The sequence below is a fragment of the Mus caroli genome, unplaced genomic scaffold (assembly GCF_978045245.1).
Source record: "Mus caroli unplaced genomic scaffold, Mus_caroli_1 scaffold_5, whole genome shotgun sequence".
In the NCBI taxonomy this organism is placed as follows: domain Eukaryota; kingdom Metazoa; phylum Chordata; class Mammalia; order Rodentia; family Muridae; genus Mus; species Mus caroli.
In genome coordinates, this window is record NW_028227260.1 from 150444117 (window position 1) to 150465726 (window position 21610).

At 44.7% G+C, this 21610-nt stretch overlaps 1 protein-coding gene and 1 long non-coding RNA gene across 3 annotated transcripts in view; one reads left to right on the forward strand and one right to left on the reverse strand.

The window, feature by feature from the left end:
* The window catches only part of Tbc1d25 (TBC1 domain family member 25), a 23392-nt gene continuing 1782 nt past the window's right edge, over positions 1-21610 (forward strand). The window contains exons 1-6 of one of the 2 annotated variants that reach the window (XM_085838283.1): positions 1-851; positions 1059-1197; positions 2577-2686; positions 4207-4361; positions 21082-21209; positions 21355-21543. In XM_085838283.1, coding sequence (XP_085694409.1) covers positions 763-851; positions 1059-1197; positions 2577-2686; positions 4207-4361; positions 21082-21209; positions 21355-21543 — 810 coding nt within the window. In that variant the 5' untranslated portion in view covers positions 1-762. Of the gene's footprint in view, positions 1198-2576; positions 2687-4206; positions 4362-21081; positions 21210-21354; positions 21544-21610 lie in introns of both variants that reach the window. The other variant, XM_021153067.3, reaches the window with a different exon arrangement.
* The window catches only part of LOC147004864 (uncharacterized), a 13487-nt gene continuing 10664 nt past the window's right edge, over positions 18788-21610 (reverse strand). Inside the window, exons 3-4 of the long non-coding RNA XR_015047201.1 lie at positions 21460-21580; positions 18788-18896 (exon numbers count right to left, since the gene is read on the reverse strand). This is a non-coding gene — a long non-coding RNA (uncharacterized LOC147004864). The remainder of the gene's footprint in view (positions 18897-21459; positions 21581-21610) is intronic.

Genomic DNA, 21610 nt, shown 5'->3' on the forward strand with positions numbered 1-21610 from the left:
ATGTAGGGTCGGGCGTGGTGGCGCACGCCTTTAGTCCCAGCACTCGGGAGGCAGAGATAGTGAATTTCTGAGTTCGAGGCCAGCCTGGTCTACAGAGTGAGTTCCAGGACAGCCAGGACTATACAGAGAAACCCTCTCTCGAAAACAAAACAAAACAAAAGACAATGTAGGCTCAGCACTTTTGAGACAGAGTCTGAAGGTTAGCCTGAACTATATGAAAATGTCACAAAAATAACAACAACAACAACAAGAAACCTGGAAAAAAGTTTTGGAAAGAAGTAGGACCTTCAGAAAGCATACAATGTTTGGTTTTTGGTAAATTACTTAAGGAAGTATAAACAAGGATGTAGATGTGTGTAAAACTTTATGTACACTTCCTTTAATATATGTGTAAATTATTTATTAAGAGACTGGGAGGTGGGCATGGAGAAGGTGGCACACACCTGGAAGTTCTTGGAAGTCTGAGGTTTAAAAAAAAAGTGAAAACAAAAAACTGAAGTTCAAATTATCTCTGGGAAATTAGTGAGATTCTGTTTAGAAAGAAAGGAAGGAAGGAAAAAACTAAATAAAAAAATCTTTAGAGTACTATTTTCCCCCTTCAGGATATTAATTCTAAGGGAAGTATTTGAAACCGATGACATCATCTGTCACCAGAGGCACGTGGCAATTCAAAGCCGGTTCTGGAACGTTTATGTCAGCACGCTGTGGTCTCCTTGCCTCCTTCTTGTCTCTCTCAAGCTCGTCCGTTTAACGCGGCGGTTCATGAATCCGGAAGTAGACTGCCAAAACAACCGCGCCACGGACCGGGCCAGGCAGGACCTAGACAGGCATTTGCACTCAGGCAGTAAAAAGTAAAATTCTCCACTCTGGGAGGCGGGGTTCCTGGCAAGAGCACGCTAGGCGCATGCTCAGATGCGACCTCCAGCCCAAGCCAGGTGGGAGGGGCAGGGTCCTACAGCACCTCTGCGCGTGCGCTCTGGTGCAAGGTGGGGCCGCGGGCGCCCGCTCTGTAGGGTGTACGTTAGGGTAGGGGTAACTATCGGTTATTACCTGGACAGAGACGACAGTGGCGGGATGGCAACCACCTCCGCGGCCTCGGACTCGGCGTGCTCGGCAGCGCCCCCGCCCGTCGGAGGTGCCCAGGCGGCCGCGGCGGTTGAGGAGGAGGAGCGTGAGGTGGTACGGGTCCGAGTCAAGGTGAGGCTAGCCTGTCTGGGCACCCAGTGGACGAAAAGACCGTAACTGTCGTAGGATAGAGCATCAGACCTGAAATTTGGGGCGTGACTTGGAGACTGGGGGCGAGGCTGGAGAGCGGAATTGATAGAATGAAGGCGTGGGTCTTGGGGACTTGTCGTTGGGTGTGGAACTGTAGAGGAGACGGGGCCAATGGAGTGGATGGGTGGAGCCTACGGGTAGAGAGGTGGGTTGTAGGGTTACAGGAGGGGTCTCTGGAGTCCAGAGGAAGGAAGGAGGTGCTGTCGCTGTCAGAAGGGATAGTCCTAAAGTCAGTCAACAAATAGCTGTTGAGAGTTCACTTTCATCCATGTCCCACCCCTGAGCCCACGTGCTTGTGGGAGGGGGACAAAAACAATTAAATGAGATATTTTGAACATTGGTGAATATCAGGAGAAAGTGATAGGAAAGGTTAGGATCTCTAGGGAGTTACTTTACCCAAAGCTGTATAGGAAAATCCCCTAAAGAGGACTCAAGTCACAGAAACCTGAATAATAATAATAACAAAATGTTAGTATATGCATTTAGGATCGGAGAAGAGTTCTAGGTAGAGGGAACACCTAGATGAGTGTGGTATGTTCCTGTAGGTTCCCATATTGTTGGAGAAGGAAGCCTGGGGGCAAAAGTAATAGACAATCAGGAGGGAGAAGGGCACATAGGACAGCTTGTGACACATACACACTCTGAGGAAGGAACCCGTTGTGATACCCGCAAGCAGTGACTGGTGGCTCAGACTGGAGTGCCAGAGATCACTTTTGGGGTGTTAGTGCTCTAAGGCAAAGGTTTAGTAAGCCAGATGAAGTGGGAAGGATGTTCAGCACACAGAAGTCTGGAAAGGATGTACTCAAAGGAACTCTCAACACTTTGATACCAGTAGAGCCATAAATACATCTCGGAGTGGAGGGAGGGCTAGCTCCAGCCCCTAGGTTGGCTGTTGAAGAAGAATCTGAGCAACAAACAGTGTTACAGGGAGATTTGCACTACCGGGGGGGGGGGGTGTCGCTGATTTGATTGTGTCAAGCGGGACATGGTGATTCTGGCAACCATATTTAAGGGACTCTGGAAGGACTGGACACCTGGACTACTGCAGTAGCCTTCATTCCTGCCAGTCTGCTTTTGCAGAGCAAACATGGACCCTGTAAATTCAAAGGACATATCATCTTTTCTCTGCGCAGAAACTTCCTGTGACTTCCCCTCACCCAGAACAAAAATCAAGAACATCTCACCTAAAACCTGGTTCCTCCCCTGTCTTCGACTCCTGCCTTCTGCCACTCTTTACCTTACCCACCCTTTCCACACGGTGACATGCCCCGTCATGGCCTCCCCCTGTCCTCTTTCCTCAGAAGTGTGAGAGCTTCTTGTCCCCTGAGTTCCGCTCTTTTGCGGTGGATCCTCAGATCACCTCGCTGGACGTGCTGCAGCACATCCTCATCCGAGCCTTTGACTTAAATGGGTGAGTGGGAAGATGAAGCAGGGTGCTCATCTTAAAAGCCACTGCCAGGCTTCTGGGGTTTAGTTTGGTTGTTTGGCTTTTTTTTTTTTCCAAATAATTCCACAGTGAATAGGTGTATCTTGCTTGGAATCTGTGGGAAAAGTCCTAAGAAAAAATTAGCAGTAGTATTTCTGGGCTACTTAAAACCTTTCAAGGAATAGCTGGGTGATGGTAGTACACACCTTCAATCCCAGCACTTAAGAGGCAGAGGTAGGTGGATCTCTGTGAGTTCAAGGCCAGCCTGGTCTACAGAACAAGTTTTAGGACAGCCAAGGCTACACAGAGAAACCCTATCTCAAAAACAAACAAACAAACAAACAAACAAAATCCTTCAAGGAATGTTTTCAAAATGACTCTCCAGACAGGTTTTACCGCACAGCACAGAAAAGGTTTTGCTGGATACGGTGGTCCACACCTTTAGTCCAGGGACTCTGGAAGCAGAGGCAGGCAGATCTCTGACAGTTCAAGGCCAGCCTGGTCTACAGAGTGAGTTCCAAGACAGCCAGGGCTACACAGAGAGACCTCTCAAACACACACACACACACACACACACACACACACACACAAAACAACAAGACAAAAGAAAACCTTTGTTTCACCAAGCATGGTGATAGCAGTACTCTGGAGGCTGGGACAAGAGGATCAAGGCCACTCTAGGCAACATAATGAAACTGCCTCAGAAGTATAAAATCACTTACTTTCCTCCTGTCCTCCCAGACAATGGTTTCGCAAAATTTGCCAGTCTGATAGCTGAGAGTTGATATCACTTGGGGGCAGGTGGGTTGGTTATCTTGTTGTAGGGGACTGAATTTAAATATTATGAAATTGATCCATATTTAGGATGATCCTTGGTTTACAGTGATCATCAAGCAAAATATCTGTGTATATAGTGGCACAAGTGGATCTGAATAGATTTGTACCTGCAGTTGAACATTTGTGCGTTTACATCTTGTAAAAAATAACAACCGCCGGGCGTGGTGGCGCACGCCTTTAATCCCAGCACTCGGGAGGCGGAGGCAGGCGGATTTCTGAGTTCGAGGCCAGCCTGGTCTACAAAGTGAGTTCCAGGACAGCCAAGGCTACACAGAGAAACCCTGTCTCGAAAAAAACCAAAAAATAAAAAATAAAAAAATAACAACCATACAGATTGCTTTTTTTTTATGTAGTAAGAAGGCTGCTTTCTTCCACTTCAATCCCTCAACTACACTGTTACCATCCCCAGAGGGGAACCAACATTCTACCAGTTTTCAGTGTGCCCTCCAGATATAAGCAGGTGTGTATCTGTTTCTGTGTTTGTGTAACAAAGTGGATATAAATGACCTAACCTCAGGATACCCATAATCCTTAGCAGAGTTCCCAGCAGATAGAAGGAAGTTGTTTTCAGTACCTTTCACATTGCCTGCCTTGTTTTGTAAATCTGATCTTTAAGCTGATGCTGGGGAACTGGGGATCCCAAAAGCTCCCTTATATCCTTTGTCCAGGAAGAAGAACTTTGGCATCAGCTACCTGGCTCGAGACCGGCTAGGACAGGAAACTTTCCTCTCCCTCCTTTCTGATTGGGACCTCAGCACAGCTTTCGCCACTGCCTCCAAACCTTATCTGCAGTTGCGTGTAGACATTCGGCCCTCAGAGGACAGTGAGTACCCAGAGCCTTAAAGGAACTGCTTTGAGATCCAGCTTTTCCTATAGGATGATAATTCCACACCTTCCACTCTCGGTAGGCCACAGGGACACAATTTTTTTTTTAAAAATTATGTCAGAAGACCTGGGTTCAATCATCAGTACTGCCCCCAAAAGTTTTATTATAGTAATGGTATTTGTATACTTTAAACTCAAGTTCAAAGCTAGCCTGAGCTATAAAGCAACCCTGTCTCCAAACAGAGCTACAAAATAATTCAGGTTTTGGGTTTTAAAATTTCATATTAGGAATATTCAGCCTATATTATCGCATTGGTAATGAATTTGAAAGCATAGCAGTATGGTAATGGTCTCAGGGTTACTGGAGGAAAATATCTGTGCTCTTGGGAAAAACCCATTTACATGTGAAGGGGTATAGTACAAGGTGTTTGACGGAGTTGTAAGAGAGTGTGTTTCCATGGAGCAAGGGTAACATCAAGCAAATGTGGTAGAAAAGCTAATGGCTTCTGGTGAGGGCTATAGGCACAGGGTGTCTGTCAGTCACTTTTGCAATGCAAGGCAGAAAGCCAGGCTTTGCTCACTCACATCAGGCCGTCACTGTGCCACGGAGCTATAGAGCCACCTCCAGTGTGCATTCTGGTAGGTTTCTGTTGGTTGTGGTGGGGTTTTGTCTGGTTGGTTGTTTTTGTTGTTGTTTTTTAACATAAAGGGTGTTTCACCTGCTTGTATGTCCGTGTGCTACATGCATGCTTGATGCCCGAGGAGGCCACAAGAGGACATAGGCTCTCCTGAGCTGGAATTACAGATGTATGTGAGCCACCTTCTGGGTTCTGGGAATCAAACCCTGGTCTTCTTGAAGAGCAGCCAGTTTCTTTGAGCCATCTTTCCAGCACCACACACTGTACTCTTTTTTAACATTTTATGGGTTTGAATTTGTTTTTGTTTGTGGCTTTTTTTTAATAGTTGTGGTATATAGCCCTGGGTAGCTGGGAACTTGCCATGTAAATCTTGCTGGTATCAAACTTACAATGATACTTTCTGTCTGTGCCTCCCTAGTGCTAGGATAACATAGCCCACCATGCTTGACTGTGTTATTGGTTGGTTTTGTTTTGGTTCTAAGAATTGACTACAGGCCATATGTTTGCTAGGCAAGTGTTATACCACTGAACTATACCTGTGTTTTTTTCTTTTTGTTTTTTTCTTTTTGTTTTTTTTTTTTTTTGAGATAGGTCTTACTACATTTCCTGGGCTGACCTAAAACATAACAGTTCTTCCACCCAACACACTCAGCACTGCTCAACACCCAGCAAGTTTTTAAAATCATTTTGTTTATTTAGTGTGTGTGTGTGTGTGTGTGTGTATGTGTGTGTATGCATGCATGCATGAGCACATGTGCACATGTGTGCCATGACACCTATGTAGAGGTCAGAGAACAGCTTGTGGGAGTCAGCTCTCTCTTGTCATGTAAATCCTGGGGATCACACTCGGGTTCTCAGGCTTGGCAGCAGGTGCCTTAAAGAACCACTGAAACATCTTGCCAACTCAGCAAGTTTTTGTTTCATTTTTGTAATAACATATGTTGGAGCAAATTCGTACCCTTAGAGAACTTTTGTACCTATTTGGAATGACTGACGCATTTTATTCACATCGTGTAGCTAAATGGAATACCTGGACATTTAATGAATATAGTTAATTGTCCCCATAATCTTACAGAGCTAGAGTGGCACATGCCTTTAACCCCAGCACTCAGGAGGCAGAGGCAGGTAGGTCCCTGTGAGTTTGAGGCCAGCCTGGTCTACAGAGTGAGTTCTAGGACAGTCAGGGCTACACAGAGAAACCCTGTCAAAAAGAAAAAAAAAATAACAAAACTACATGGCAACCTTGAAAAAGAGGGAGAAAGAGAAGGATAAAGAGAGGAATGCAGGGATGGTGAGATGGCTCAGTGGGTAAGAGCACCCGACTGCTCTTCCGAAGGTCCAGAGTTCAAATCCCAGCAACCACATGGTGGCTCACAACCATCCGTAATGAGATCTGGCGCCCTCTTCTGGAGTGTCTGAAGACAGCTACAGTGTACTTACATATAATAAATAAATAAATCTTTAAAAAAAAAAAAAGAGAGGAATGCAGGAGGAAACAGAGGAAGAAAGAGTTGAAAGAAAAGAAAGATAGTAGGGCACAGAAAAATGTCAATAACTTACTTCCCAGCCTCCGTTTCTTCACCTCTAAAGTGGAAACAGTAGTGTTATTTAAACACATAAAGTCTTCCTGGCTGAATAAGCACAGGGCCAACCCAGCTGTGTAAGCGCTGAGAGGACGCCAGTGGAGCAGAGAGTTAATGATACCTGTCTCTTTCACAGAAACACATTTGAAAAGTTCTTTTCTCCGTTTATATGTTTATGGGTGCCCGTGTGTAAATGCATGGGTGTGCCTGTGAACAGACCAGAGGTTAACGTTGAGATTCTCAATCACCCTTCGCCTTATTTTTTGTTTGTGGTTGGTTGGTTTGTTCTTTCAAGGCAGGGTTTTACTGTATAGCCTTGGCTGTCCTGGAACTCGCTCTACAGTCTAGGCTGATTTGGAACTCACAGAAATCCACCTGCCCTCTGCCTTCCAAGTGCTGGGATTAAAGGCATGTGTCACCAGGCCTGGTATCTACCTTATTATTTGAGATAGTTTCTCACTGAACCCAGATCTCACCATTTGGCTAGATTGGCTGGTCATTGAGCCCATGGATCCTCCTAGCTTCCTCCCAAGAGCTGGGATTATATGTGCACACTACCGCGTCTCTCGTTTTTTATGTCAGTTCTGGAACTTACTAGGGATCCATGCCCAGGCCCTCATGCTTAAATGGCAGCCACTGAGATATCTTCATAACCATAAACTTACCTATAAGATGCTTTTCCATAGGGTAGAGAGATGGCTCAGCAGCTGGGAGTACTGGCTACTCTTCTATAGAACCTGAGTTCGGTTCTCAGTATCCACATGGCAATTCAAACCAGTCTGTAACTATTGTCCCAGGGACCTTGACAAGCCTTGCAAGCATGTGTGCAGATAAACCTCTCATAAAATTAACTCTCCAGCTAATGATGAATCAGTTTTCCCCTCACTATTTCCAAGAGTGTTCTCTTATTTGCCAGGTTCCAGGATAAGTGGGGTCTGTTTCTGATTTTTCTTTTCTTATTCTCATCTCTTCATTTACAAACGTCCTTAAAAGGACTAGCAAGCAAAATTGATGGAGAAAGAAACAGCTCCCTGAAGCCATGGGAGGACACAAAAATGAGTTGCCTTAAACTTGCATGATACTTATTTTGTATATGTGTGTATATGTGAGTGTGTCCACAGACATACCAAAGAATGCATGTGTAGGTCAGAAGTCAATTCTTCCTTCTCTCGTGGGAGTCTTGGGGATTGAATTTAGCTCATCAACCTACTGAGCCATGCTGCATGGACTCACATGCACCTGCATGCCATGGCATGCATGGTACACAGAGGACAACTTGTGGGATGCTGTCCTTCCACCATGTGGGCTCTGCAGGTTGAACCAGGTCAGTAGACTTGGTAACAGGCGCCTCTGCCTGTTGGTCCATCCCACTGGCTGTGTGGGGCCTTGTGTGTATTCCTTTCCTTTGTTTCCTAACAGGCTCTAACTGTGTAGCTCAGGCTGCCTTGGCCTTCTAGGTGCTGAGATTCCAAGTATAAACCATCACATTCAGGTTAGGAAAGCTTTAGTGTTTCCTTTCATAAAAATGTTATTTTCTGCATTTGTTTCAGTACTGGGAATGGAAGCCAGAGCCTTGCACATGGTAGACAAGCACTTTTCCACTGAGCCATCTCCCCAGCCCTAAAATATTTCATGAAAGTCTTATAAGGGTTCTCTTCTTGTTTGCATATGTGTTCATAGGTGTGCATTTGTGTGAGTATGTGATGTACATGTGCAGGAGTTTGGAGACCAGGGATCAGTGTTGCTCGTCTTCCTCCATCACTTGTCCATGTAACTGCCGACAGGGTCTTTTACTAAAAGTCGAGCCCGGTGACTGGCTCCATGGCTGGCCAGGAAGCAGAAGTAAGGTGCTTCTGCTTTATTACTTCAGTGCCCCAAGGACAGGCTTTCGCCTGTCATCTGTTTGCATGTGTGAATCTGTGTGCGTGTGTGAAACACATGTGGAAGTCAGAGGACAGTTTTTCAAGTCAGTGTTTCCTTCCTCTTTGTGAAGGCCGGGCCTCTTTTTCTCTTGCTGTACTGTATACTCCCGGCCTAGCTGGCCCTGCAATTTCAGGCAATTCTTTTCTCTACTAGTAGCCTCTTTTGCCACAGGAGTACTGGGATTATAGATGGGAATGCATACCACAACATCTGGCTTTTTGAGGCTAGAAGTCAAGTCATTGGACTTAGCCATCTCCCTAGCCCACCCCTGGCTTTAGCCAGCAGCAGAGATACAAACTCTTATGCTTATACCGCAAGTGCTTCACCAATTCAGCCAACTTCCCAGGGCCTATTCTTATTTAACTGAATTAATTTGTTATATTAATTTGTCTCCATTAAAATGCCTTGGGGAGGCAGAGGTAGGATCTCTGAGTTGGAAGCTAGCTGGTCTACATAACAGTTCTACACCAGCTAGAGGTACACAGTGAGGCCTTATTTTTTAAAAATCCTTCGAGGCATGCCTTTAATCCCAACACTAGGGAGGGAGACAGATTTCTGTGAGTTCAAGGGCCAGCCTGGTCCACTTAGTAAGATCCTGGAGAGCCAGGGTTATGTAGAGATCCTGGATTAAAAAAAAGAAAAAAAGCCAGGTGGTGGTGGCGCACGCCTTTGATCCCAGCACTCGGGAGGCAGAGGCAGGCAGATTTCTGAGTTCGAGGCTAGCCTGGTCTACAAAGTGAGTTCCAGGGCAGTCAGGGCTACACAGGGAAACCCTGTCTTAAAAAAAAAAAAAGTCCTGATGGGAATTCTATTGGGGTTAAATTTTAGGAGGTACTATTGAGACAGGGTCTTTCTCAGTAGCCCTGGTTGGCCTGAAATTCACTGAGATTTGCCTGCCTGGCTCTCCTTCCCAAGTGCTGGGATTAAAGGCATGCAGGACCATGTCCAACCTTGGAGTTCAAGTTTTCTTCTTTTGTTTTGTTTTTGTTTCTCTGTGTAGCCCTGGCTGTCCTGGAACTCACTCTGTAGACCAGGCTGGCCTTCAACTCAGAGATCTGCCAGCCCCTGCCTCCCCCTGCCTCCTGAGTAGTGGGACTAAAGGCATGGGCTGCCACTGCCCCAGCAAAGTTAAATTTTTTTAAAGAAACAAAATTCAGGGCCTACAGGAATGTTTAGTGACTCAGAGAATATACATTTGTAGCAGAGGACCCAAGTTCAGTTCCCAACACTCAGGTCAGGTGAAGTCTCTGGCCTCAGTGAGCACCAGCACCTCACAGACATTCAACTGAAAAGCTTTTTAATATGTAAAAGAGAAATTAATGGGGTGTAGTAAGGAAACTGCTGCTGCTGAGAGAGAGAGAGAGAGAGAAGAGAGAGAGAGAGAAAGGAGTGTGTGTGTGTGTGTGTGTGTGTGAGAGAGAGAGAGAGAGAGAGTGTGTGTGTGTGTGTGTGTGTGTGTGTGTGTTTTCCAAATTGCCAAGGCTGTCTCAGGAGAGCAGAGAGGAGTGAGGTATCATGGGGGAATGCCCCTTGGTTAAAAGCGAATGGACACCATCATGGAAGGGAGCCTAGAGACTAGCACAGATCCGACTAGCTAACCAAGACCTAATGCAAGAGCCCAGGTCTCTTTTGCCAGAGGTAAGGAAAAATTATTTTCTCTTTATACACTTTTGTCTAGGAGGAAATAAGTCTTCAAGCCCCGGAGGGAATTCTGGCTTCTGTTTAAATGCCTGATCTTGGTAAAAGGAATTTCTTGGGGAAAGTGACAAGAAACTGTTTAGTAACCTACTAAACATATTCACCTTATTAAAAATACAAAATGAGGCCCAGGGGGCTGAAAGTTTGTAAGATCAGAGGGTCCTGTGCTGTAGTTGAGTTCAAGGCCAGTCTGGGCAAGTAGAAAGTGTGCTCAGGGTTTGAGCATGTGCCTACATTTGCTAGGCCCTGAATTCAGTGCCTAGGATTGACATAATAAACAGAAATGAACGTGAAGGCCAGTGATAAAACTTAGTGATAGAGCACTTGCCTAGCATGAGTAAGACCATGGGTTTGATTCTCAGTATCACAGAAAATAAACAGAAATGAAAATGTTTTTAAACAATGCTAGGCCGGGCAGTGGTGGTGCACGCCTTTAATCCCAGCACTTGGGAGGCAGAGGCAGGCGGATTTCTGAATTTGAGGCCAGCCTGGTCTACAGAGTGAGTTCCAGGACAGCCAGGGCTACACAGAGACACCTTGCCTCAAAAAACAAAAGAAAACAACACAAAAGTTCTATAGACTCTAGGGAACACTATGCTTAACTTTATACATTTCTCTCACACACACACCTTCTGCTTGAGTGATCAGTTTGCTGTATAACCTTACAGGTCCTTTACTATTTACAAAAAATTTAGTCATATATAGGAACATGAGAGTATATTCATATTTATATACAATAGGCTTATGATCTACATGTTATACTCTTTTTATAAAAAGCTATTTGTATTTTATGTACATTGGTGTTCTGCCTGCATGTGTGTCTGTGTGAGGGTGTCAGATTCTCTGGAACTGGAATTACAAACAGTTGTGAGCTCCAACATGGTTGCTGAGAATTGAACCCAAATTCTTTGGAAGAACAGCCAGTGCTCTTAACTGCTGAGCCATCTCTCTGCAGCCCCCATGATATACTCTTAAGTGTTGAGTACATGGACTGTGTAGTATAATATTGTTAATGCCATTCTTTAAAAATAAAAGGTTTACTTATATATACATAGCCTTGTGCCTGCATGTACACCTGTAGTAGAGGGCACCAGATCTAATTATAGATGGTTGTGAGCCACCATGTGAATGCTGGGAATTGAACTCAGGACCTCTGGAAGAGCAGACAGTGCTCTTAACCACTGAGCCATCTCTCCAGCCCTGTTAATGCCATTCTTGAGATCATATTGCTTTTCTTATTTATTTTATGTGTATAGGTGTTTTGCCTGCATGTGAATATGTGCACCATGTGCATGCCTGGTGCCCAGGGAGGACAAAAGAGGATTAGATATATTTTTTTAAAGATTTATTTATTATATGTGAGTACTTCAGATATACCAGAAGAGGGTATCAGATCTTATTATGGATGGTTGTGAGCCACCATGTGGTTGCTGGGATTTGAACTCAGGACCTTCAGAAGAGCAGTAGGAGCCGGGCGTGGTGGCGCACGCCTTTAATCCCAGCGCTCGGGAGGCAGAGGCAGGCGGATTTCTGAGGCCAGCTTGGTCTACAAAGTGAGTGCCAGGACAGCCAGGGCTACACAGAGAAACCCTGTCTTGAAAAAACCAAAAAAAAAAAAAAAAAAAAAACCAGAAGAGCAGTAGGTGCTCTTAACCACTGAGCCATCTCTCCAGCCCCGGATTAGAGATCTTGAGGCTGGAGTTACAGATAGTTGTGGGCTGCACTGTGTGTGTTAGGAATAGAACTAAGGTCCTCTATTATGAGCCCAGTGGCTCATAAGAGCTGAGCCATCTCTCCAGCCCCATGAGTCCATTTTCATGGCTCTGAAAGCAACAAGCATGTGACTGAGTGGAAGGTCGAGTCTCTCTGAGGAGCCCATTTCACCTCTACACTTGGTAGATTATCAAGCCAGGACCTTGAACCAATTTGGACATTTGTGATCATTTTCTTTATATTATTATTATTATTGTTGCTACTAATAGTTTCCTTGTTTGTCTGTCTCTCTATCTATCTATCTGGGTTTTTTGAGCCAGGGTTTCTCTGTGTAGCCCTGGCTGTCTTGGAACTCACTCTGTAGACCAGTCTGGCCTCAAACTCAGACATCTGTCTGCCTCTGCTTCCTGAGGCCAGCCTGGCCTACACAGAGAAATCCTTGAAAAACCAAAAAAAAAAAAAAAAAAAAGAAAAAGAAAAACTGGGGCTGGAAATGTAACTTAATAGTATAAGAATGCTTATACAGGGCTGGAGAGATGGCTCAGTGGTTAAGAGCACTGACTGCTCTTCTGAATGTCCTGAGTTCGAATTCCAGCAACCACATGGTGGCTCATAACCATATGTAACGATATCTGGTGCCCTCTTTTGGAGTCTCTGAAAACAGCTACAGTGTACTCACATATAGTAAATAAATAAGTTAAAAAAAAAAAAAAGAATGCTTGTACAGTAGTAGTATGCATAAATCCTCTACAATGCTCACTGAAGAGGACCACATGTCTGTGATCCTAGCAATCAAGAAGCAGAAAGAAGCAGAGACAGGAGGATTATTGTAAGCCCCTGCAATCGGGCTGAGACAGGATTTCTGTGAGCTCAAGGCCAGCCTAGGCTACATAATCAGAAACTTTCTCCCTCTTTCTCCCCCAACACAGAGGGAAAACAATTGAGATAGCTGTGAGATTGAGGCAGAGATGACAAGTTTAAGACCTGCCTGCGCAGTGGGTTCATGGTCAGCCTAGGCAGCTTAGTGAGGCCATCTCAAAAAAAAATCCTCTAGGGCTGGGGCTGGATGCTGGCTCAGTAAGAGGACTTGCTGCTGCTGCAGAAACCTGGCTTCAGTGCCCAGCAACCATATGCTAGCTTAAAACTGTCTTTAACTCGGGTTCCAGGGGCTCTGCTGCCTTCTTCTAGCCTCCATAGGCACCAGGCTTGCACAAAGTGTACAAGCATGCATGCAGATAAATCCACTCATACACATAGAGAGAAATATATTTTAGAAAGAAAGAAAAAGTATGGGCTGTAAAGCTGGCTCAGCAGTTAAGAACTCACTGCTTTCAGAGGATCTGAGTTCTGCTGCTTCCCAGCACCAACAATGCAGCAGCTCATGGCTGCCTGGAACTCTAGCTCCAAAGACTTTGATACCTTCTTATGGCGCCCTTAGGGGTGTGTAAGTGTGTACCACGTATGCCTGGTGTCCTTGGAGGCCAGAGGAAGGCATTGGACCCCTCAGAACTGGAATTAAGGTGATTGTGAGCCACTGTGTAGGCCCTGGAAGTAGAACCCAGGACCTCGGGAAGAAGTTAGTGGTTTGTGTTTGTTTGTTTTTTTGTTTGTTTTTTCTGAGACAGGGTTTCTCTGTGTGTAGCTCTGGCTGTCCTGGCACTCACTTTGTAGACCAGGCTGGCCTCGAACTCAGAAATCCGCCTGCCTCTGCCTCCCGAGTGCTGGGATTAAAGGTGTGCACCACCACGCCTGGCTAGTGGTCTTAATCACTGAGCCATCTCTCTAGCTATATATATATGTGTGTGTAACTATATATATATGTATATAATGTAAACGCACACTTTTTTAGATGGGGTCTTACTATGTAGCACTGGCTGGCTTGAAACTTACAGAGCTTCACCGGCTTCTTCTTCCCAAGTGCTGGGATTTACATAGGGCTAACACTATTATGTCTAATGACAGTGATTTTGTGGTCAGTTTTAATTTTTAAAAAAGCCTTTGTCATCCTCCTGATGTTCTTTTTCTTAGCTATTCTTAAACATGAATTTGTTCTTGTGAATCTTAAAATAATTTCATGCAGTTTCAGGGGGAAAACATTAGAATTCTGATTTCATTTCTTTTTTTTTCTTTTTTTTTTTTTTTTTGGTTTTTCGAGACAGGGTTTCTCTGTGTAGCCCTGGCTGTCCTGGAACTCACTCTGTAGACCAGGTTGACCTCGAACTCAGAAATCCACCTGCCTCTGCCTCCCGAGTGCTGGGACTAAAGGCGTGTGCTATCACACCCGGCCTTTCTGATTTCTATATTAGTTTAAGGTTTGGCAAGTTTGACAACTTTATGATGAAAATGTAGTATGCATCATATATATTATATAATACCACAGATAGGGTCTGGGCCAGAAGCCCATATTGAAATGCTTGGATGTGTCTACAGGAAATGTGTGCACACTCACCCAAAGTGGGTTATGTAAAGACTATTTATAGCCTCTGTTGACCCATGCCAGGTTTTCTCACTCGACAGGTTTGTGTTTGCAGAAATCCTGTGCCTGTTTTTAAACACGCTTTCAATTTCCCTACTGTGTATCAGTATTTCATAGATTGTTTCTTTCCCCGGTTGACTCTTTTTAGCCTTTGAAAGTATATCTGTTCTCTCCCTCCCTGCCTCCTTCCCTCCTACCACCCCCGTTTTTCTCTGTCTCCTCTCTTTTCCCTGCTCCTCTCTTGGTCTCATATAATCCTTCCTTCTCTGCCCCCCCCTCCCCAAGTACCAGCATTATAGGTTTTTAGGTATGGGCTGCTAGTATAGTTGGCTGGCTGAGGCTGTTTGTGACGGGTCATACTGTTGCTGAGGGAGCTTTCTACTTATGTTTGCCAGCTTTATCTTAAAGTTTCTTTTCTTTTCAACCCCACCCCACCCCACCCCTGCTTTTGTTGTTGTTGTTTTGGTTTGGTTTTTCTTTTTTTTTTTTTTAAGATTTATTTATCTGAGTACCCTGTAGCTGTCTTCAGACACACCAGAAGAGGGAGTCAGATCTCATTACAGATGGTTGTGAGCCACCATGTGGTTGCTGGGATTTGAACTCAGGACCTTTGGAAGAGCAGTCGGGTGCTCTTACCTGTAGAGCCATCTCACCAGCCCGGTTTTGGTTTTTCGAGACAGGGTTTCTCTGTGTAGCCCTGGCTGTCCTGGAGCTCACTCTGTAGACTAGGCTGGCCTCAAACTCAGAAATCCTCCTGCCTCTGCCTCCCGAGTGCTGGGATTAAAGGCGTGTGTCACCACGTGTGTCACCACGCCCGGCTCACCCCTGCTTTTTGAGGCAGGTTCTCACAATATGTCCTATATCAGCTTTGGACTTACTGTGTAGCCCATGCTGACTGTCAACTTGTGCCTACCTGGATCACAAACATGAGCCATTTTTTAAATATATATTTATTTAAATAAGGGTCAGGCAGTGGTAGCACATACCTTTAATCCCAGCACTCAGGAGGCAGAGGCAGGTGGACCTCTGTGAGTTTGAGACCAGCCTGGGCTACAGAGTGAGTTCCAGGACAGCCAGAGCTATAAGAGATCCAGTCTCACAAAACCAAAAAAAAAAGCACCCCAAACCTAGGTGTATCATTTCCTGTGAATGTATTTGTAGCTATCCACCACCCTCATCAGCATGTGAATGGGCTCTGAGGGAGCCTAGTGTCTACACTGTATGGTAACTAGCCCTGGCCAACTGATGAGCCATTTCTGTTTTCTTTTTCTTTCTCCCCCGACCCCCTCTTGAGACAGGGTTTCTCTGTGTAGCCCTGATGTCTTGGAACTTTGTTGGACCAGGGTGGCCACAAACTCAGAGATCCCCTTGCCTCTGCCTCTGCCTCCAAAGTGCTAGGATTAAAGGCATGTGGCACCACACCTGGCCTAAAATGGTCTTAAGTTGTGTTTGGAATGTATTCATTTTATGTGTATGGTGTTTTGTCTGCATGTGTCTGTGTACCATGTGCATGCACTGTGCTCATAGAGGCCAGAAGACAGGGTCAGATGACTTGGAATTGGAGTTACAGGCAGTTGTGAGCTGTGCCTTGTGGGGACTGAGATTTGAACCTGTCTCCTCTGAAAGTACATCTAATACTCTTAACCGAGGAGCTATCTCTCCAGCCCCTTGGTGAGCCATTTCTTTACATCAGAAAAGTGTCTATCTATTTCTTTCTTTTTTTTTTTAAGATTTATTTATTTATTATATGTAAGTACACTGTAGCTGTCTTCAGACACTCCAGAAGAGGGCGCCAGATCTCATTACAGATGGTTGTTAGCCACCATGTGGTTGCTGGGATTTGAACTCTGGTCCTTTGGAAGAGCAGTCGGGTGCTCTTACCCACTGAGCCATCTCACCAGCCCCATCTATTTATTTCTAATCTTTTTATTCTCTTCAGTTTTTGCTCTGTGCATATTGGGCATATTGGGTCTCTCAAGCTTGGCCTCAGGGCTCTTGACTTTTTTGTTTTGTTTTGTTTTGTTTTCGAGACAGGGTCTCTCTGTATAGCCCTGGCTGTCCTGGAACTCACTTTGTAGACCAGGCTGGCCTCGAACTCAGAAATCCACCTGCCTCTGCCTCCCGAGTGCTGGGATTAAAGGTGTACGCCACCACACCTGGCTTGGCTCTTGACTTTTTCACTTGCATCATATAACCTTAATTCTTTGTCTTCCAGTAGCTTCTTCTTCTTCTTCTTCTTTTTTTTTTTTTTTTTTTTTGGCTTTCTGAGACAGGGTCTCTCTGTGTAGCCCTGGCTGTCCTGGTACTCACTTTGTAGACCAGGTCCAGTAGCTTCTTAATTCAGTAAGTGGTACAGTCTCACCTGGAAAGTGTTTTAATGCTCTGATTAATGTCTTAGCGAGACCACACTGGAGGCTGTTAGGGGCTGGGACAGAAAGAAAGAAGCAGTCTAAGGTCTCTGCGGTGGTGACTCAGATGGGATCACAAAGTGGATGAAAAACTAGGTATGTTATATAGATTGGCTAATATAGGTTTGTATAGATAAGCCACGGGGGCTTGGCAATGATTTGGACTTGAGGACTGAGGGAATTGGGGGAGCAGGGACCAGTCAGGTTTTGACAATTGAACAGATGAAGCAAAATGGAACAGCTGTGCTGGGAGCAGATCTCTGCCTCTCCTTCGTGACTATTGTTTTGGAATATGCTCAGGGACATACACGGAGAGATAGTGGTATCTAGTCACGGCCTCGCTTCCCCTGCAGCTCTATGCAGGAAAGGGCTGAGTCCGTGAAAATGATGCTTAGGGGTACCATTGGCCTGCAGATGATAGTGACTTAAATAGAAGTTGCTTTGTCTCCTGTAACTATTTGTTTCATATAATTATCAGCATAATGGAATGGTCATTGGACATTGTTAGCTTTTGCAACACTGTAATGTCAGTTGACGTCTATTAAGATTTTTGGACCTGGAGGCTCATGCCTATAATCCTAGAACTCAAGAAACTGAAGTATAAGAATTACCATGAGTTCAAGGCTAGCCTGAGCCACAGAATCAAGTTCCAAGTCAGCCTGGGTTACAGTGAGACCTTCTCTCTCTCTCTCTCTCTCTCTCTCTCTCTCTATATATATATATATATATATATATATATATATATGATTTATTTGTTTCATGTATATGACTACAATGTTAATGTCTTCAGACACACCAGAAGAGGGTATCAGATCCCATTACAGACGGTTATGAGCCACCATGTGGTTGTCCTGCACCATAGCACATACATGTACCTACACAGGAAATGAATCATTTTGTTTAGTTTTGTTTTATTGAGACAGGGTTTCTCTTTGTAGCCCTGATTGGCCTGGAACTTGCTCTGTAGACCAGGGTGGTCTTGAACTCAAAAAAAAATTTTCCTGCCTCCTGCTGGGATTAAAGGCATGCACTACCTTGTTTAGCAATAAAAGTAATTTTTTAAAATAAAGATTTATTTATTATTATACATAAGTTCACTGTAGCTGACTTCAGACACATCAGAAGAGGGCGTCAGATCTCATTATGGGTGTTGTGAGCCACCATGTGGTTGCTGGGATTTGAACTCAGGACCCTCGAAAGAGCAGTCAGTGCCTTTACCCGCTGAGCCATCTCACCAGCCCCCTAAATGTAATTTTTTAATTTAAGAAATGGGACTGGAGAGCTGGCTGAGTGCTTAAGAGCAGCATGTTGCTCTTCTAGAGGACCAGGGGTTAGTTGTCAGGGGCTCACAACTGCTGCTAACTCCAGTTCCAGAGCATATGAGATCCTCTTCTGAATGCCGAGTGCAGCTCCATTTCACATGCACATAACCCAACACAGCACACCTATGTACATCATTCAAAATAAAATAAACGCTTCTATGAAGGAGTGCTTGCTATTCTTTCAGGGAACCTGAGTTCAAGTCCTAGCATCCACATATGGTGGTTCACAATCTCGACAATTCCAGGGAAATCCAAGGGTTCAGTAGGACTCTACAGGTACATATACCTCCATAAAGATATACTCACACATAATTAAAAGTAAAAGGAAAGGAAAATCTTCCTGGGTTGGAGCCATGACTAAGCAGTTAAGAGCACTGGCTGCTCTTCCAGAAGATCCAGGTTCAGTTCCCAATACCCACATGACTGCTCACAACTGGACTATAATTCCAGTCCTGAGATATCTCATGCCCTCTCTTCTGGGCGCCCTGGGCACCAGGCATGCATATGGTGCACAGACATACATGTAGGCAAAAACCCATACACATAAATTTATTTATTTTTTCTAAGACAGGGTTTCTCTGTCAGTTTGGGTGGTCTGGAACCACTCTGTAGACCAGGCTGACCTTGAACTCCACCTGTCTCTGACTCCTGATTTCTGCGATTAAAGGCATGCACCACTACTGCCCAGTTTATTTTTAATTTTAAAGAAAAAATAAATAAACAAGGATTCTTGAACTTACCCTTAGGTGGCCATTGCTGCTGCAACCACATACTTGAAGGGGAGAATTGTGTTGACAAAGAGGTTTAAAAAAAAAAAGAATTACTTATTCTTTTAATTATGCATATGAGTACACTGTCGCTGTCTTCAAACACGAGAAGAAGGCATCAGATCCCATTACAGATGGTTGTGAGCCACCATGTGGTTGCTGGGAAATGAACTCTGGAAGAACATCCAGTGCTTTTAACTGCTGAGCCATCTCTCCAGACTGAGGAAGACATCTTAAGGGAAGGGGTAGTGATAATGGAATACATGTGGCTTAAAACAGAAGAGGACCAGTGAGAGGAGGTAAGAATAGGGGAGGGCAGCTGAGTATGGAGGCACACACCTTTAATCCCAGCACTTGGGAGGCAGAGGCAGGCGGATCTCTGAGTTCAAGGCCAGCCTGGTCTACAGGGTGAGTTCCAGGACAGCCAGGGCTACACAGAGAAACCCGGTCTCGGAAAACCAAAAAAGAAAATAAATAAAGAATAGGGGAGGGCAACAAACAGGGTGGGGATGAATAAGAAGAAAGGATTTTGATCCATGTTTATGGAAACCTCATAATGAAGCCCATTACTTTGTATGCTAACTTAAAATACTTAATTTAAAAAGGAAAAGGACTCAAGGGGGAATAATGATAGAGAAGGTAGATAGGTAGGGCCAGGAGCAGCTAGTCCTTTGTCTAACACATACAGCATACTTCCTCACTAACCCTTGTTCTAAGATATGACTGGCCTCTGGGGAAAGGTAAATGGGGCTGTGCTCCTAGCAATGGAAACCTACCATTTCCCAGCTGTAGAATCTTGGTCACTAACTAGTTTTTCCAAACCTCTGGTCTTTTTTTGTCAAGGAAGAATGGCAGTAGCATTTCCTATCATTTCAGTGGGGAACACTATCATGAATGTAAGATGAGGAGTGTTGGCTCACAGACTTAGGGCACAGGCTTCATATTCCACTTCTTCTATTCCCTAGGTATGGAGCCTTGAACAAATATCTATAGGCCTGTTTCCTCATCAGAGCTACCAAGAAAGCCAAGGAAGGTGGTGGCACATGTCTGTAGTCCTTTCATTCCTGCTACTCGTGAGGCTGAGGCAGCAAGAGGGTCAAAGCCTGCCAGGACTAGAATAAGTTCAGGGCCAGCCTGGGTAACTTAATGAAACACTGTCTTAAAGAGTTGTTTTGTAGAAAGTCTCATGATAGAGCTTAGCAGTAGAGCACTTGGGTAGAGATCGCATGTGACACCTGGGTTTGGATTCCCCAGGACTATTACCTCCAGGCACAAAAAATATATATTTAAAGGGCTGGAGAGACGGCTCAGCGATTAAGAGCACTGACTGCACTTTCAAGGGTCCCGAGTTCAGGTCCCAGCAACCACATGGTGGCTCACAGCTATCCATAATGAGATCTGATGCCCTCTTCTGGGGTGTCTGATAAATAAATCTTTTTTTAAAAAATGATATATATAGCTAGTATTTCCATAGAACTGAGTATAAGGAACGGATTTGTTTTTATTGGGGGCAGGGGTACACATTATCACAGTGCATTGTGAAGATCAAAGAACAATTTCTTCCAAGTATGTTCGATACTAAACTAGATTATCAGGCTTGGTAGCAAGTGTCTTTACTCACTGAGCTACCTCACTGGTCCTCAAGATTTGTTTGTTTGTTTGTTTGTGTTTGTTTTTATTTTGAGACAGGATCTCACTATGTCCTGGAACGCACTTGTAGACCAGGCTGTCTACAAATTCAGAGATCTGTCTGCCTCTGACTCCCAAGTTCTGGGATTAAAGGCAATATACTACCAGGCCTTCAAGTATTTTTTTAATGAGATATAGAGTCTTATTATATAGCCCAGGCACTGACCTTGAACTCCTGATCTTCCTACCTTGGTCTCCAGAGTAACTGCCAGGTTCAATAGATATTATTGTTTAAATGTTACTTAAATCATTAAAATATTAAAGACTTCCCAGCTATTTTGTGAAATAGTTCCCATGTAAGACAGATCATGGGTAATCTATTATTATTATTATTATTATTATTATTATTATTATTATTATTTGGATGAAACAGGGAGGAGGAAATAGAGGCTGCTTGTTGCCCTGCAGGTAGCTAAGCTTTTAGAAAGGAACCCAGCCCCGTAATCTGGGTTCACATGGTTCACATCCCTGTTCTCATAGTTCTTTATTCTGTGTGCTCAGGCCCATTGCTGGAAGACTGGGACATAATTAGCCCCAAAGATGTCATTGGATCTGATGTGCTACTGGCTGAGAAGCGATCATCACTGACGACAGCTGCCTTGCCTTTTACACAGTCCATCCTCTCTCAGGTGATTTCGGAGACTTGGGGGTGTGGTTTCCAGCTGTGGTTGAAGGGAAGGGCTTATCTGATAAGACCATTCCAGAGCCCGCTGGTTGATGCCTGCCCTGTCCTACACAGGGGACCTGTAGCTTCTTTTCCTTCTTCCTTCCCAGGTGGGTCGTACACTGTCTAAGGTCCAGCAGGTGCTGAGTTGGTCTTATGGGGAAGATGTCAAGCCTTTTAAGCCCCCCCTGAGTGATGCTGAGTTCCACACGTACCTGAATCATGAAGGTCAGCTCTCCCGGCCTGAGGAGTTGCGCTTGAGGATCTACCACGGCGGTGTGGAGCCTTCACTTCGAAAAGTGAGCCACCTCAGTCAGTCACCGAGCCCAGCACACTCTATCATCAAAAATTCAGTAGAACACAGTC